Source organism: Lepidothrix coronata, unplaced genomic scaffold (assembly GCF_001604755.1).
Source record: "Lepidothrix coronata isolate B3197 unplaced genomic scaffold, Lepidothrix_coronata-1.0 Scaffold200, whole genome shotgun sequence".
NCBI classification, from domain to species: Eukaryota; Metazoa; Chordata; class Aves; order Passeriformes; family Pipridae; genus Lepidothrix; species Lepidothrix coronata.
Genome location: NW_016690380.1, coordinates 137,156 through 152,620, shown reverse-complemented (window position 1 = coordinate 152,620; position 15,465 = coordinate 137,156). Strand labels below are relative to the sequence as shown.

General features: G+C 44.5%; 2 protein-coding genes across 4 annotated transcripts in view; both read left to right on the top strand.

Moving 5' to 3' along the window:
• Window positions 1–2,401, top strand: part of CA7 (carbonic anhydrase 7) — a 10,867-nt gene extending 8,466 nt beyond the window's left edge. The window contains exons 6-7 of the mRNA XM_017832301.1: window positions 361–516; window positions 767–2,401. Coding sequence (XP_017687790.1) covers window positions 361–516; window positions 767–889 — 279 coding nt within the window. The 3' untranslated portion in view covers window positions 890–2,401. The remainder of the gene's footprint in view (window positions 1–360; window positions 517–766) is intronic.
• A 5,764-nt stretch (window positions 2,402–8,165) lies between these two features.
• Window positions 8,166–13,548, top strand: PDP2 (pyruvate dehyrogenase phosphatase catalytic subunit 2). 3 transcript variants are annotated; one of them, XM_017832290.1, is made up of 2 exons: window positions 8,166–8,283; window positions 11,455–13,548. In XM_017832290.1, exon 2 carries the CDS (start codon window positions 11,510–11,512, stop codon window positions 13,112–13,114), a length of 1,605 nt encoding a protein of 534 aa, XP_017687779.1. In that variant the 5' UTR covers window positions 8,166–8,283; window positions 11,455–11,509; the 3' UTR covers window positions 13,115–13,548. The 3 variants fall into 3 exon arrangements, with proteins under 3 accessions (XP_017687779.1, XP_017687780.1, XP_017687781.1); XM_017832291.1 differs by having other exon boundaries at window positions 8,177–8,283; window positions 11,459–13,548; XM_017832292.1 differs by lacking the exon at window positions 8,166–8,283 and adding an exon at window positions 8,374–8,393.
• The last annotated feature ends 1,917 nt before the right edge of the window (window positions 13,549–15,465 follow it).

Genomic DNA, 15,465 nt, shown 5'->3' with positions numbered 1-15,465 from the left:
AAGAATAGAAAATAGCAGGTGATGAGACAAGGAATTCTGCCACGATCTTGTCTGTAGCTCACACTGAACACTATACACAGAACACAGCTCCTCTGTTATTTTTAGTCCTGTTGTGACAAGAGCTGAGCTTCTGTAGGCACAATGGGGCAAGGCCTCAAAGTCCAGTAATCCAGCAGCAGGCATCACACTTGCCATGCTGCTTCTGTCTAACAGTTGTTATAAAGCAGCCAAACCTTTACAGACCTTTCACCTCGTTTTTAATATTACTTCAGCATTATTTTTCTCTTTCAAAAAAAGTTATGTAACCTGCACTTAAAAGTACAAAGATAAATTTCAAGTCAATCTTTTTTCTTTTTCTAGGGAACAAAAGCTCAGTTTGGAAGCTTCAACCCTAAATGTCTCCTGCCCTTGAGTCTTGATTATTGGACATACCTTGGCTCTCTGACAACCCCACCCCTTAATGAGAGTGTAACGTGGATAGTGCTGAAAGAACCCATCAGAATTTCTGAGAAACAGGTAAACTGTTGATATTGTCTCTGTTCTTGTAGGATTCAGTGCTGGATGAGCAGGCAGTGACTGTTTTGATTTGAAATGAGACTGAGCTAAAACACTGAATATTCAGCCTGTTCAATAATCAGGCTTCTCTTATTTTCTGTTAATATTCTCTTTTAACTGATTAAAATACAACGAATACTTTCCTTTGGTCCCTTTTAAAACCCATTAACATTGATTGCCCCCTTAAGCAGTCAATTATTTGACTTTCCAGCTGGAGAAGTTCCGGATGCTCCTTTTCACCAGCGAGGAGGACCAGAGGGTCCAAATGGCAAATAACTTTCGCCCCCCTCAGCCTCTAAAGGGGAGAGTTGTTCGAGCTTCCTTCAAGGCCTGAGGAAAACTCACAATGGCCCTGGGATATCCAAGAGCTTCCACATCTGAGATACCACAAACAGAAACTCTGGTCCTCAGACCACTCATGGAACACACAAGATAAGCATTTCCATGAACACTCTGCTTGGAGGGGGACAATCTGCTGGTTTTCTGTTTTATTTGAAGTGCTCATTCTTCTGAGAAATGAGATCTTTGTAACAAGCACTATTTAATATAAGGGATAGCTGAGTAAACTAGACTGTCGTCCAAGACCTGAAACTCTAAAAAAAAATTAAAATGCAATTAAAATCTAACTTGATATAAAATGGGAAATTATGTAGTGATCTACTAGTACTGATGGCCACAATAATGGTCTCATTCAATACATGAGGAAACAGTAATGAAGAATTTTGGGTAAATTGGACTTAAATTTTCCTTACCAATCTATTTTAAGCATTTGCTGAGCTCTGATTTAAACATTGCTTGCACTGTATCCTTGCTGTCTGTTGACAGAGTGCACAAGTAGCACTAGAGAAAAGTTCTTTACTCGCCTCGGGTAGTCACTGGTATGAAAACTAGATATATATTTTAAATTTACTGCTCTAAGATCCTATTTTATAATTCAAAGTACCAATGCAAATGCTGTGCTTAAAAGCAGACCATTTATTGCAGTGTTGTTCAGCCCACAGGTCATACAGGACTGTGCTGCCCTGGTCAGTCTGGGTGAAGAGTACATCTTGAGCAATCCAGATGTGTGCTTTGTGGTCCTAAACTGCTCAAAGTCTACCTCAGTTCAGTGCTATGCTCTGCAATATGACCTCCTTTGTTGTCTGTCCTACAGATAAGGGGTGTTTTGTTTACTTTAGGGACCCAGTGGGTAGATGTGGGCTGCACTGAGTGTGCATTGCTGCACAAATCCCTTCCCTCTGGCTGGCAGGGATCTCCCTGCACACCCTCCTGAGTCCTTTTACCTCTTTGAAAGCAAGTTGCTTTAGAAAAGCCATGTGTTGGTATTACTGCTCGTGAAGCTTAGTGAAAAATTCAGGCTCTGGCACTAAATACTGTGATGTGACCTGTGATTACCCACAGTCTGTTGTCAGCTACTTTAATTCTGAGCTTCAGATGGCCTGTTTTGTGTGTACAGATCAGAGAGAAAGTGATTTTAGCACTTTCCTCCAGCTTAGGTGGAGAAATCAAAGACGTACAATGCAAAGGAAAGCTGGGGAAGAGGGAGAACAGCAGCTACTGTGGGCTGTTCCCCTGTCTCAGAGAGGGAGAAAGACACTGGATGTGGAACACAGTCCAACAAGGAATGGAAGACCAGAATTCTAGCCTTCAGCTCTGGTTTTCCTGCTACACTGACCTGAAACTTTGTGTTCCTCAGTTTCCTCTTACATAAAAAGAGGGTGACACTGACCTACCTCACAGGGATGTTGTGAGGGCTAATTCAGCATTGGTTGAGATGTGAGATTCTTACACACCAGATGCTCAAAGCAACAGGAAATCCTTACAAGCTGCAATGGTTTTAGCTGTTATGAATGTAACTTTGCTAGTAATGCAAACTGGTGTTGCAGAAAATCTATTTAGTGTATCTTATTTCTTTAACAAATGAAATAAATGAGACTTTAAAACCAAGTGTGAATATCTTAATCCTTTATTTTCAGTAGACTCACTTTTCCCCACTTACTCTTTTTCTTGGACTTTCATGAAGAGAAATGATGTTTGATATTTTCAACTGATGCATCTGTTTTATATCAAAGAATGCCAGATTGTTCACCTTCAGTTCCATAGAAACCTTAAGTTATAGTAGAATGGCCTAAGTACAGATAAGAGTTATCCCTCCTAAGTTTCTAGACATTTTTTTAAAATTCTAGAAACAATTATTTTTAGTCTATGTTGCAGCTCTTCCCATCTTTTTGGATTAACAGCTTCTGCTTCAGCTTAATCCTTTCACTTAAATTCTAACATAGTGTGTATCTTGGATGGCTTCTTGCCCAGTCAGAGTTAAATTATTGTTGTCATTAATTTTATGTCCCAGTTAAAATTAAGAAAAAATAATTACATGAAGAGATATTTTAAAATGTAAAAGGTCTTTCAAAAGAAGCTTACACATCTGATAGCCTGAATACATTCTATTAGGGGCAAATTTCAAATACTTTCCTGCTTAAAATGTAATGAATATTAATTACCATATCAAGCTACCCCTGTAGTGCTGCATTAATATTAGTGCACATGTTCACAGAGCAGGTCACTGAGGGCTATTTTCAGTGTTTTTTCTCATTTGAGTCTCTCAGTCTCTCTCAGTCTCTCACACTTTGGACTTGTACACCAAAACTCTGTCCAGTTTTTCCCCAGCTAGAGCCACTTAGTCTAATAAAATAGAAAAAGCTCATTTAGCCCCCGAAAGTGTCCCTTCTGTGACCTCGAACACAGTACTTAAGCTTCTTTGAGGGTGGTTTAGTCATGAGCAACAGAAGGATAATGCTTAGCTCACAAGGTTATTGTAAAAGCTTAGCTATTGTAGAGAGCTTTAAATGCTGAACTGCCCCAAGGTGTGCAGTTCCAGGGGGAAACTGAACTATATCTTCCTTCAGAAATAAATTTTATTTTACTTACGGGGTTTGTTTTTTTTTCAGTTGTTGGATCAAAGAATATGATCTAATTTTGACCACGGTGAAGCAAAATGTAAAAGGAAGCATTTTATATTCTTTGCTGTTTCTTGAGACCCTGATCATCCAATAAAAAAGCACAAATATTTCAGTTCTGTATGGTTTTAAAGCTATAAACTCCTATTTAATGCTACTACTGCTATTTATTTTGAGATTGAACAATTCTAGAACATGTGCTATGCTTACCTTTTACCAGCTGTGTTGAAGGAGAATGAGGGTTGACTGTAAATACATCAGCAAGGCTTGGCTTAACGTCTCGTGGGATGGCAGCTCATGACTGAGGGAACAGAGCTCTCACATTTAGGACAGTGACTGAATTTACTCAGCTGTAAAAACCAGATTAAAAATGCCACCTAGTGGCTCTCTGTGTCCATTTATTGCTACAATGCTTCAAATTAATTTTAAGGCAAATTCAGTCAAAATACAACGTATGAGAGAATTTAACTTCTGTGATAATAATTTTTTTAAGATATGAGTGTAATTGAAAACCTTGTGCTGGCCCTATGTATGTTGTCCTTGAAACTCCTTTGTCAGATAAAAATCAATCTTACAAAAGAAACTCGATAAACCAGTTATAATTTTTTGTTCCTTGTTTCCCTTCTCTATCCTCTGCTTGGTAAACTGCACGCTATCTTAATTTTAGCTTTCAAAATTTAACAGTTACAGTTACGGTTCAACTTATGGGGTTTTTCCACATCCTCTTGCAAGCAGAAAGATTTTTAGACAGTTTCAGTATGATTATTTATAATGATAAATTCCATTATGAATGCTAATTAATCCAAATATAAGCATCAGAGGAAAGGTTTTGCAAGATACCTCAACACCAGATGGTGCTTTTGGAGGAGTTCAAAGGTCAGAAAGGTAAAAAAAAGGGGTATTTCAGGAAAAAACAGAGATAAGCCTGAAGAAAATAGGCTGTTATACCTCAGGTTATCTGTTTCCCTCTCTGAATTCCTTATGCATGCACAAGGGACCATTTAGTAGTGGCAGTACACTGCCTGCAAGAGCAGGGGGCTCATGTTTTTTCTCACTTATCCTGAGGAAAGTAGAGTAGATGATGAAACCTGACTGACTGGAACAGAACTCTTCCCGACTTGCATGGCTGTAAGGCAGAGAATGTTCATTCCTCTGATGTTGCATCTCTGCTGGTACTTGCATTACATTTGAAATTTAGTCAAATTTCAGTGCCTTCCTCCAACACAGCAGTGCAAATCATCATTTCATTTCATATTAATATAGTGGAATATTAAATCACAGAATCATAGAATCCAGCCAGGTTGGAAAAGACCTCTGAGATCATCAAGTCCAACCCTTCATCCAACCCCGCTGTGGTTCCCAGCCCATGGCACTGATGCCACATCCAGTCTCACCTTCAACACCTCCAGGGACAGAAAATCCACCCCCTCCCTGGGCCACCCATTCCAAACGGAGCAATTCAGACCCTGTTCATCTGTTGGGGGGAAGAAGGTGGAAGGAGGAGAGGGAGGAAAGAAATATAATTACTTTTTTACACATGAGCACCTCTTACCAAGCCAGAAGACTTTCCTGCTCTTGAAAGCTGTCCCCAAGGAATTTAAACTTACTTTTACAGTGGTGCAGAGCCTTAATAAACATGTATTTCTGTTTAACTCAAACCATTTTGTGAGCAACACCAGTAAAAATTATCTGTGTGGAGTTCAGATCCCATTACAGCAACTAGCCAGACCTTTGCACCAGTGCAATTCCATGAACTCAGACTGGGCCATCAGGTTAACGCCTGCAACTACAGACACCCTGCTCAGCCTCTGCTGCAGCAGCAGGAGGGAAATGGAGCTGCAGAGCTGGAATGGCGTTTTTCCTACAGTTGTTTGTTGTGTTTACCTCTGTTCCATGTTTCTTGCAGCTTGTTTTCTTTCCTAGCATTTATTTTAGACTGTATAGGAAGATCATGGACTGGAATTTACTGCAAGCAAACTAGGAAATGCAATTGCTTTAACAGACCTAGAGTCTCCTTTTTTGCTGTTGTTGGTTTTGGGTTTTTGGGGTATTTTGTGGGGGTTTTGGTAGTTTTTGGTTGGTTGGTTGGTTTGGTTTTGGTTTTGTTTGGGGTTTGTTGTTTGTATATAATCAGAGATCTCAGAGATCTAAGGTGTGGATTTGCCCTTTGTGAAAATGCAAAACATGATGTAGAGGCAATGGAATGTAGGTCATTATTCACAGGGCAAGGTACCTCCAGTGAGCAGCCGACATTCCCAAAGGCTCTCAGCAGGGAGGTATCCAAGGGTTTTGTGTGCTGGAGTTGTGTTTCCTGTCCAAGGGCCGGTGAGCTGGACTGTTGTGCTTTCAGTGCAAAGGCAGGTTTGACTCAGCCGTGTTCTCCAAGATGAGCCAGAGAGATGGTTCATTCAAAGGACCCTCCTTTGCCTGATGGCCATTCCCAAGTTCCCAAAGGGTTTGGATCTATGGCTATTCTCTAACCTGTATCACTAAACTGAGTCTTTCTCTATATTTAAAAAAACCTCTAGTAAGCTACTTTTAGTGGTAGTTTACTATTTTGTTTGGATTCAAATTTTTTGTTACTAGCCAGCTTTTTGGACAAAGGATTAGTTATTTATTAGAAATACTATTCTGATTTTTAACTTGCTTTCTTTAGGAATATCAGGCTTATTTGGTGGTTCTAATCTTTGTGTGTCTCCATAACAAGAAATGTTTACAAAGCATCAGGAGTCTCAGGCCTTTCATGAATATCAGGGAGGTAGTGGAAAGCAATCCATCACAGCACCTGCTCCGGGGCATCTGTCTGCAGCTTCTGGGAGCACAAACTGTTTAAAATGCACCAGAGCAGACACAGTCAGTTGTCCAAATGAACAAGTGGGGGGAAAAAAGTAACGTTCCATGGGAAAGAGGGAAACCCCAATAGTGCAGTCTGGCCTAAACAAGCAACATGGAAATTAGTACAACAATATACTTCCAAAGAAAACCAGAGTTGCTGACTGTACAAGTCAGCAGACAAAATTATACTTTGAAAAAAATCTAAATATAGGATTTGCTACATTTTAATCTATCACTCTACCTTAATACAATACCTGGAATACCAATAAGAACTTTCTTCTGGCGCAGGACATTTGATTCTGAACTTTAGCTCACCTATAACCAGCAGTCAAATCTTAGTTTTATTCAAAGAAACTCGAGTTATAATTTTTTCAATGCAAATTAAGAAGATAGAGTGAGATAGAGCACTATGGCAACCAAGCCACTGTTGCTACAGAAATTTGCCATTTTTATTAGATATTCCTAAAATCAAAGCATTTTTATTGGATATTCCTAAAGGCAAAGCAGAGCAATACTGTTTCTTTCCCCAGCTCATATCAGAGAGTAGTATTTTGACTTTATTTTAACTTTAATTATATATCCCTTTGGTTCACCAGCATAACCAAACACTCCAAAGCAGAATCTAAATCTCAATTCAATTTAATATCCAGTCCTGTCAAGTACCTTCAATGTGGTACCTTCTTGTGTTCAGAAAACATGGAATGAAAGCACTACCTTCTTCTGCAGGACTGGTAATTGTTTCACATTCTTTTACATGGTTCCTAAATCACTTTAGCTTACACATATGAGTTTATGAAATGACTGAAGAACAAATGAGCAGTTTTCAGGCTGCTCTATGAGGTTTTTATTTTTTCCACGTCTGCTAAAATATTGTCTTGAATTTTTTTGTTTGTTTGTCCTTCCATTCAACATGAAACCGTGTTTCATCATGCTAATAACAACAAACAAGCGAGAACTCAGACTCAGGAAGATGATCTCACACCTTTCCACATGAGATAACCCGGGAACACATTTATCTCATCTAGGACACCGGCACCACATTATTCAAACAACAAAGAGGCCAGGACAACAAAAAATGCACTGTTAATATCAAAGCCTCTCGTGACTTGTTTGTGAGCCTGTTTTACAAAAACGACTGTTACAAGTTAAAGCAGAGACTACTTAGTAACCACTCCGTTAACTGCAGTAAGTACTCATTAACCGCCCTGCACTTTGGGCCCATTCCTTCCTGCTGTTACAGGGCTTAAAGCCACGCAGTAGAAATTTTAACCAAGTCACGCAGAGATCTGAAACCCCAAAACCGGGAAGTCAGCAAAACGAGCCTTTCTGTTCTCCACAATTTAATGGCCTATCGGTTTCCAAAGGGCTTTGCTATTTGAGCCTCATCAGCTGGTGTCCCCCGCACTGCAGTGCACAGTCGCATTGAAAAGAAATGAGGAAGCGACGGTCCCTCCCTCAAGGCAATAACGAATTTGAACGTTATTAACAAAAAGAAACCCTTGCTGGTGCTTCTTTATTAACGTGCCACTTGCTTCCTTTACCGCTCGCGCTCTAACCGAGCCCAGCGCCGCGCGGGGCCGGGCCCGGCCGTCCCTCGGCGCCTCAGGGGCGGCGGCCGGGGCTGCGGGGGTGCCGGTCCCTCGGCCCGGGGCTGCGGGGGGGGCCGGTCCCTCGGCCCGGGGCTGCGCGGGGTGCCGGTCCCTCGGCCGGGGTTCGGCTCACCCGCCGCGCCCGGGTGCGCACACGGAACATGGCGGAGGGACCAGGCCGCGCCCGCCCCGCCGTGTCCTGACGGGAACCCGGCGGGCCCGGGGCGGGGCGCCGAGGGCGGGTTGGGCGGCGGGGCTGTCGGTCAGCGCCGTTCGCGTGTCCGTCCGTCCGCGCCCACCGGGCGGCCAGCGCGGAACTGCGGGCGGCGTGTGGCGGTGCTCGGCCGGTGGGTGCGCCGGGGACGGGCAGAGCGCTGCGGGGAGCCGAGCCGCGGGCTGAGGGAGCGGGGCCGGGCCTGGCTTGGCGAGGCCGCGGAGGGGAGGCAGGAGCAGGGAGGTGGGAGTTGCGCGGGGTAGGGGTTGGTGTCTGGTGCGTGTCTGGATAGTGGTTGGGTGTGCGGGGAGCGGGGGGGGGCAAAGGGAGGGTGTGCGGGGCACGGGATGTGCGTGCGGGGCACGGGATGTGCGTGCGGGGGTGTATGGATCGGTGTGTCAGGCGGGATGTGTGTGGGGCTGGGGCGGTGGGGAGGTGATGAGGTAAGGGCTGGTATGTGGTGGGTGTGTGTGGGGTAAGGATTGGCTGTGCGGGCAGGGGTTGTGTGGGGGGCAACACGGGGTGTGTGTCGGTGTGTGGTGGCTGTGTATGAGGGGACACAGGGTGTGTGTGAGGGGGTACAGGGTGTGTGTGTGGGGGGCACAGGGTGTGTGTGGGGGGGACACGGTGTGTGTGGGGGGGACACGGTGTGTGTGGGGAGCACAGGGTGTGTGTGAGGCGGCACAGGGGGTGTGTGAGGGGGCACAGGGTGTGTGTGAGGGGGTACACGGTGTGTGTGAGGCGGCCCAGGGGCTGTGTGGGGCGGAAAGGGGGGGATGTCGGTGTGCAGGGCAGGGGCTGGGGCGGAGGCGGTTCGATAGGGGCCGGTGTGTGTTGGTGTGTGGGGGGTAAGGGAGCACAGGGTGTGTGGGGGTAGCAGGGGTGTGTTGGTGTGTGGTGGGTGTGTGAGGGGACACAGGGGGTGCAGTGTGTCGGTATGCGGGGCAGGGGCGGTGCGGAGGTGGTGGGGTGGGTGTCGGTGTGTGCTGGGTGTGTGTGGGCGGTGTCGGGAACATGAGTGAGGGAATATGGGGTTGTGGGGGTCTCGGAGGGGCTGTAAATTCAAATGTAATGGATATCTGCTATTTTATTGGGAGAAGTGGACGTTCCTGGTCTGAGTGCCCCAGCGAGCACTCCAACACCTCCGGGCTCGGACCGGGCTCAGGCGGGGCTTAGGCCGGGCTCCAGTGGGACACCGGCTCCCCGGGGAGGCAGTTCCAGGTGCTGGAGCGGGTTTATGTAATTGGCTCTTACATAATGGTCTTCAGCACATCGCTTTAATTAGCACTGCTACCGGGGGTGTCCGGGGCTGCTGCCCCTGCACCCTGCAGGAGGCCCCCGAGGGTGTGAGCTCTGCAGTCACGGGCAGGGAATGGGGACGGTGCAGTGTGCTCCGGGACTGAGCAGGGCTACCTGACCTTGGCAAGCCCGTGTCTGAATGGTATTGGCAACTCTGCTGCCAGGAGAAAACCACGTTGCCTCACTCTTGTCAGCCAGCTGATGGGAACAGGGGAGGTTTGTTTAAAACACTGTTTCAATCGGCTTTTTGATCAAGAATGTGAAAGTCGTCATTGTTTCAATCTTGTATGGTTCACAGGGGCAGGAAGAGGAAGAAGGAAAAATAGGACAGGGAATGGCCTGGAGAAGGTTGGCAAACACGAGGACTTCTGCTGTTGGTGCTTTTTGAGTTTAGCTGTTGCTGGAGTTGGCAGTGTCAGCCGCTTTCCTGTTATTTTGGTTGTGCTCTCTGCAGTACAGCAAAAGGCATGGGTTGTGTTGGGAGGTGCCAGTGGCCCAGGAGACTGCAGGCAGAGCCTCAGCAGTGAACTGGTATTGCCTTTTCCATCTGCTCTCCTGACATCAGCTGTAACATTCGTGTCTTTGCCTGTCCTCAGAGGGTCCCCAGAATTATAGTAGTGAGATCTGCTGGAATGCTTGTCCACTCTTCTCTATGTTAAGCATGGGTAGCACATGTCAGAAATGTTTTGTGACATGTTGCTTTGGTTTTCCAAATGGGATTTCAGTAGTCCTTGGCTTGTATCCGTAGGCCTTCTGTTTAGAATAGCTCAAGTTCAGTTTTAGCTCCTGCTGTTTTCTTGGAAAGGTTTTCATGTGTCTGATCTGGCTGGTTTCTTGTTATTCCTTGTGAGGTGCTCTGCTAAAAAAAACAATACTGCAGTAGCATGAAGGGTCTTTGTTTTGAGACCCAGAGCATGTGGTGCTACAGGGCCACCTGAAAGTCACTGAGAGCTCACAGAAAACTGTTGTTCTATCTGGCTGCTGGTGGGAACTTTTGGGAGTAATTGTGCTTACAGTGCTACCACACAGTGAATTTTTGAAATCCATGGGGCAAAATTCTGTTGTGAGTAAGCATCTGGTTGTACTTAACAATATCCCAACAGCCTGAATACCTTATTGAAAGTAGGAGACAATGCATGGACCTCCCCCTGGCAACTGAAGAACTTCAGCTGTTCAAGTGCCCTTGGTTTCAGTGCTGTTGGCAGCAGAGCTCCTCACAGCTGCTGGTTCTAACTGCACTCAAATGAACAAGCCAAATTGTGAACTGTAAAAGTTGTCAATGTAACTGTGTTATAACTGTCACTGCATCAAAGTGCACAATGCCATGATAAATGCATTAATGAACCTGCTGTAGAATCTGCCTTCAGCTGAGTTAAAGATCCTGTCTGCTGAAGGTTGGGTAAGACCTTGAGGGTAAAAAAAGAAGAACAGCTGAGCTTATAAGCTGTAACAGAATTGGAAAGGTAGACTGGTCTGCTCTAGTTGTGAGGATCATGGTAATTCATATAAATCATTAACTAGCCACATCCTTCAGTCTTTCCATAGGGTTTAAGTCCTGATCTTCTCTTGGGTTTGATGCTTAGAGTCTATTAATAGAGTTGTACTTTAGCAGGCTTTTTTGAAAGTGGTGCATTAATTGTCAGTTAAGTTCCTGTTTTCCAGCTCGTTGGATCTGTTTGCTCTGTGTCATGTTAGATGAGGCTTTTCACTGTGCAGTTTCCCATAACGTTTCTTGTAATGTTGCTATTTCTTCTTAGCCTTGCCACAAGGAGGAAAAAACCTCCTGGAAAGTAAAAATCATCTTTTCTTGTGAGTTAACTGGAGAGGGGCAGTCATATCCTTAAGTGATGGAAATGATATCACTTTTAAGATGCCTTTATAGAGGTCTCTTTTGCAAAAACGTTCTGAATGTTTCTGAGAGCTCTGGATGTGCTTTTGTATTGCAATATAAAAAGTTTCTTGTGAACCTTCTAAACTTTATTCCTTTCCTACACTTATATTCCAGGCAGAAAGGACATTCTGTGTTACTGGAGGCAGGTGCTCTATTTGTGGAGTGACTTATGATGTCAAGAACTGTCTCATCCTGGATCTTAAGCTCAGCAAGAAACAGCGTTGTCTGCCAAGGGAAAGGACGTTGGTACTCCATCTGTATCCCAAACAGAAACAAGATAAAATGGAAGCTTGTTGTCTCCAAAACACCCCTCTTCCCTGCTGGGGGCTGCGGCTTAGACAATCCTTTCCCCTTACAAAAAGCATTCCGGCACACTTCCACCGAAGAGGAGCATTTTTCTTTCCAGTTGTCTCCGTCACAAATCAACGACATCCTCCGAGCAGGTGAATTATCCCATAAAACACTGGATCTGAACGGCAAAGCCGCCAGTTCTGTGTTGAGGTTTGAGAGTAACCAGCTGGCGTCCAACAGCCCCATTGAGGACCGGCGGAGTGCGGCCACGTGCCTGCAGACGGCGGGGATGATGTTCGGGGTGTTCGACGGCCACGCGGGCTCCGCCTGCGCCCAGGCCGTGAGCGAGAGGCTCCTGCACTACATCGCCGTGTCCCTCATGTCCCGGCAGAGCCTGGAGGAGATCGAGCTGGCTGTGGAGTCCATGAAGCCGGTGCGGCCCATCCTGCAGTGGCACAGGCACCCGAACGATGTGGAGTATCGAGAAATCACCTCCCAGTACTTTGAAAACCTCCGGGTGTACTGGCAGCATCTGCTGGACCTGGACACTGAGCCAGGGTTTAGTTTAGAAGAAGCCATGGTGTGTGCATTCAAAAGGTTAGACTCAGATATATCACTGGAAGTTCAGGCTCCTCAGGAAAATGAATTGATGAGAAATATTGCCCTCCAAGTAGCTTTTTCTGGTGCAACAGCCTGTGTAGCTCACGTTGATGGTGTTCACCTACACGTTGCAAATACCGGTGACTGCAGAGCAGTTTTAGGGGTTTGTGAAGAAGATGGAACATGGTCTACTCTCCCTCTAACCCGAGACCACAATGTCTGTGATGAATTTGAAATCAGAAGATTGAAGAGAGAACATCCTAGATCTGAGGAGAAAACCCTCTTTGTGAATGACAGATTACTGGGCATCCTCATGCCCTCCAGAGCCTTTGGAGATGTGCAATTAAAATGGAGTAAAGAATTACAGCACAGTGTTCTTGAGAATAGCTGTGATGTTGAGGCTTTGAACATTTATCAGTATGTTCCTCCAAACTACCACACACCCCCTTATTTAACTGCAGAGCCTGAAGTCACATACCACAAATTGAGGAGCAAGGATAAGTTTCTAGTTATTGCTTCGGACGGGCTGTGGGAGATGTTGAGTAATGAGAAGGTTGTCAAACTTGTTGCTGGACACCTCACAGAGCTGAACGTGCAGAAACCACAACTGACTTTTAAGAAACCAGTTAATTTGGGTTATATGCACAACTTGCTGCTGCAGAGGAAGAGCAGAGGCCTGGCCTCCCTGGACCAGAACATCGCCACCCATCTGATCAGACACGCGATCGGCAGCAACGAGTACGGCGAGGTGGACCCCGAGAAACTCGCGGCCATGCTCACCCTGCCCGAGGACCTGGCCAGGATGTACAGGGACGACATCACCGTCACTGTGGTGTACTTCAACTCAGAAACCATTGAGAACTACTACAGGGACAATGAGTGACCTCCCACTGCTGCTCTGCAGTACCACGAGCAACCTTTGATACTGGAACCATTCCTCTTGTTCTTTCCTAGTCGAGCTGCTACCAGTGTTATAATCTGCAGGTTTCTAGATTTTTTGTTACTTACTAGTTTTGAAAACAACTTTGGTGAAAGTTCCCTGGGTTTCCAGGTCTGTGTACTCTGAAGGAAAATGTTTTCATAAAACTTCACTGAGATGTAACTGAACTAAAGAGTCTGATTCCATGAGAGCCTCTGGTAAAACTTTTCAAAAGAACAAAGGAGACAAATTTCACTGAGCCTGCTACAATTTAACAGAGAGCTGGAAAATAGGTGTAGCTGCATGGAGTGTCAGAAAGGCTCTGCTCTTGTGGCAAACAAGTAGCATCCTACTGAAGCACTGTAACTGAATTAAATAAATTAACTGCCAAAACTTTCTTTGATGTAAGTGTCAAATATTTTAACCAATTGCCTCATGCTTATGAAACAACATGAAAGAAGGCTGTTCAAAGAGCCCTGGGATTGTCAAATGGCTTTTTTCCCTATTCTCTTCTTTAAGATAGGAAAAAATTGTATTTTCTTCTGCAATGATTTTGAAGTGTGAATGCATATTCTCTTAACTTTATGTGAACTTGTGTTACAACTTTCAGCTCAAACACATATGAGAGTCTTCACAATTCCCTGTTTAGATTTTAACAGTACTAGACTTACGCATTTAAGTGTTTTGCTTAAAAAATGTACCCTTTATTAAGTATTGATCTATGGAATGCTCTGCCTCAAATCCACCAACTGTAATTTAAATGAAGTTTGTCAGATCCAGAAGTTCAAAAATTCATCTAAATGTAAATTCAGCAAAGGAGGGAGCACCTTTCTCTTCAGGTTTAACTTAGAGGAAATAACAGTGCTGATATTTCACTGAAAGATGTTTAATCTTTTATTCTTGCTTTTGGACATCAGCTTTTCCTTACAGGTACAGGGTTATTTTCTCTAGTGAATGTATGTCCTAGTCTCTGAACATACATTTGTGTGTGTTTTCTTTTATGCTGTGTATTCTGGAGTGCCATCCAAGCTTGCAAATTAGCTTTTACAGATGGTGTTCTCTGGTGACTACCCTGCCTTGTTTACACACAACAGTAACTGTTCTCCACAAGAACGTGTATCCTGGGAATACAAGACTGTTTACTGTTGTTGCTGCTGAATAAGAACTCATGAGGGTGCAGCAGAGCAGATAAAAATATTGCTTCTCTGTTTTCCCTGAACTTCCCTTAAAACAAAAGCTCTATCCTTTCACAGTTTAGCAGATGAAAAAGTACTTAGTTTTTTCTCAAGATCTTAAGTAGATGAGGCCTTGGGGCTTAAACTGGTAGCCCTTGTGGATTTGGGTTTTTTTGTATACTTCCACATAAAAATTATTACTGCTTTTTTCAGGCATTTAAATCTGTTTTGAAGATGGGATTAGAAGGAAAGTAAAACTGTTTTAAAAATGTTCATACTTTTGGCTATTCAGGATTGACTGTAATTCAGTTCTACAACTGCAATCACTGAATGCATCCTTAAAAAACCTCTGTTCTGGAAAATTAATTTACTGTTCTTTTTTTTTTTCATCTAGTACGTACTGGAGCACATCCAGCAACTCAATGTGGAAGCAGATTAAATGAGTAGATCTGTTGCCCTTGATATCAACCAAACAGGATTTCCTCAAGCAGTCTGACCCTGGGATCTCTGTGATAAGGACTGCAGACTTTGGGGATGTGCAGGATGTTACAGAGGTTGCTGAAATTCTTAGTGCTGGGCTCCAACTTGCTTTAAAGTGTGCCCTGCCCTCATCCCTGAGGCTGGTGCCGTGCAGACTGAGCTTTCCTCTGCCACAGAAAGGCAAACAGTGAAGGTCAGGCCCTGTGTTACCCTCGAGGGGGCTGTTCTGCCTGCAGGGAGAGGGGAGCACTCCTCAGCAGCATTCCTAAACCCTTCTGGCTTTAGGTGATCTGTTCCCTTACAAGTCCTTGTATGTCATAGTTCCATGCTCCATTGCTTAAAATTTAGCCTCGAAGCAGTAAAAACAAAGCCTCTCTAGACTGCCTCTTAATAGAGAAATTCCTTAGCCATGCAGCTGGAGAAACAGAGGGGCCAAACCACATCAGAGTGATGTGAAGTGACACACGTTTCATGAAACTAGTCTAGAAAATGTTCAATGTTCAAACCTGCTGCTGCAAAAGTAGTGTAGCAAACCAGCTTGTGTACAGGCATAAAATAAACCCAAGTTGTGGTTCTTTTCACTACACAGTGCTGAAATCCAGGTCACCTTTTGAGAGTCACTATGGTACTGTGTCATCTAAGTGTAAATCCTGGACACAT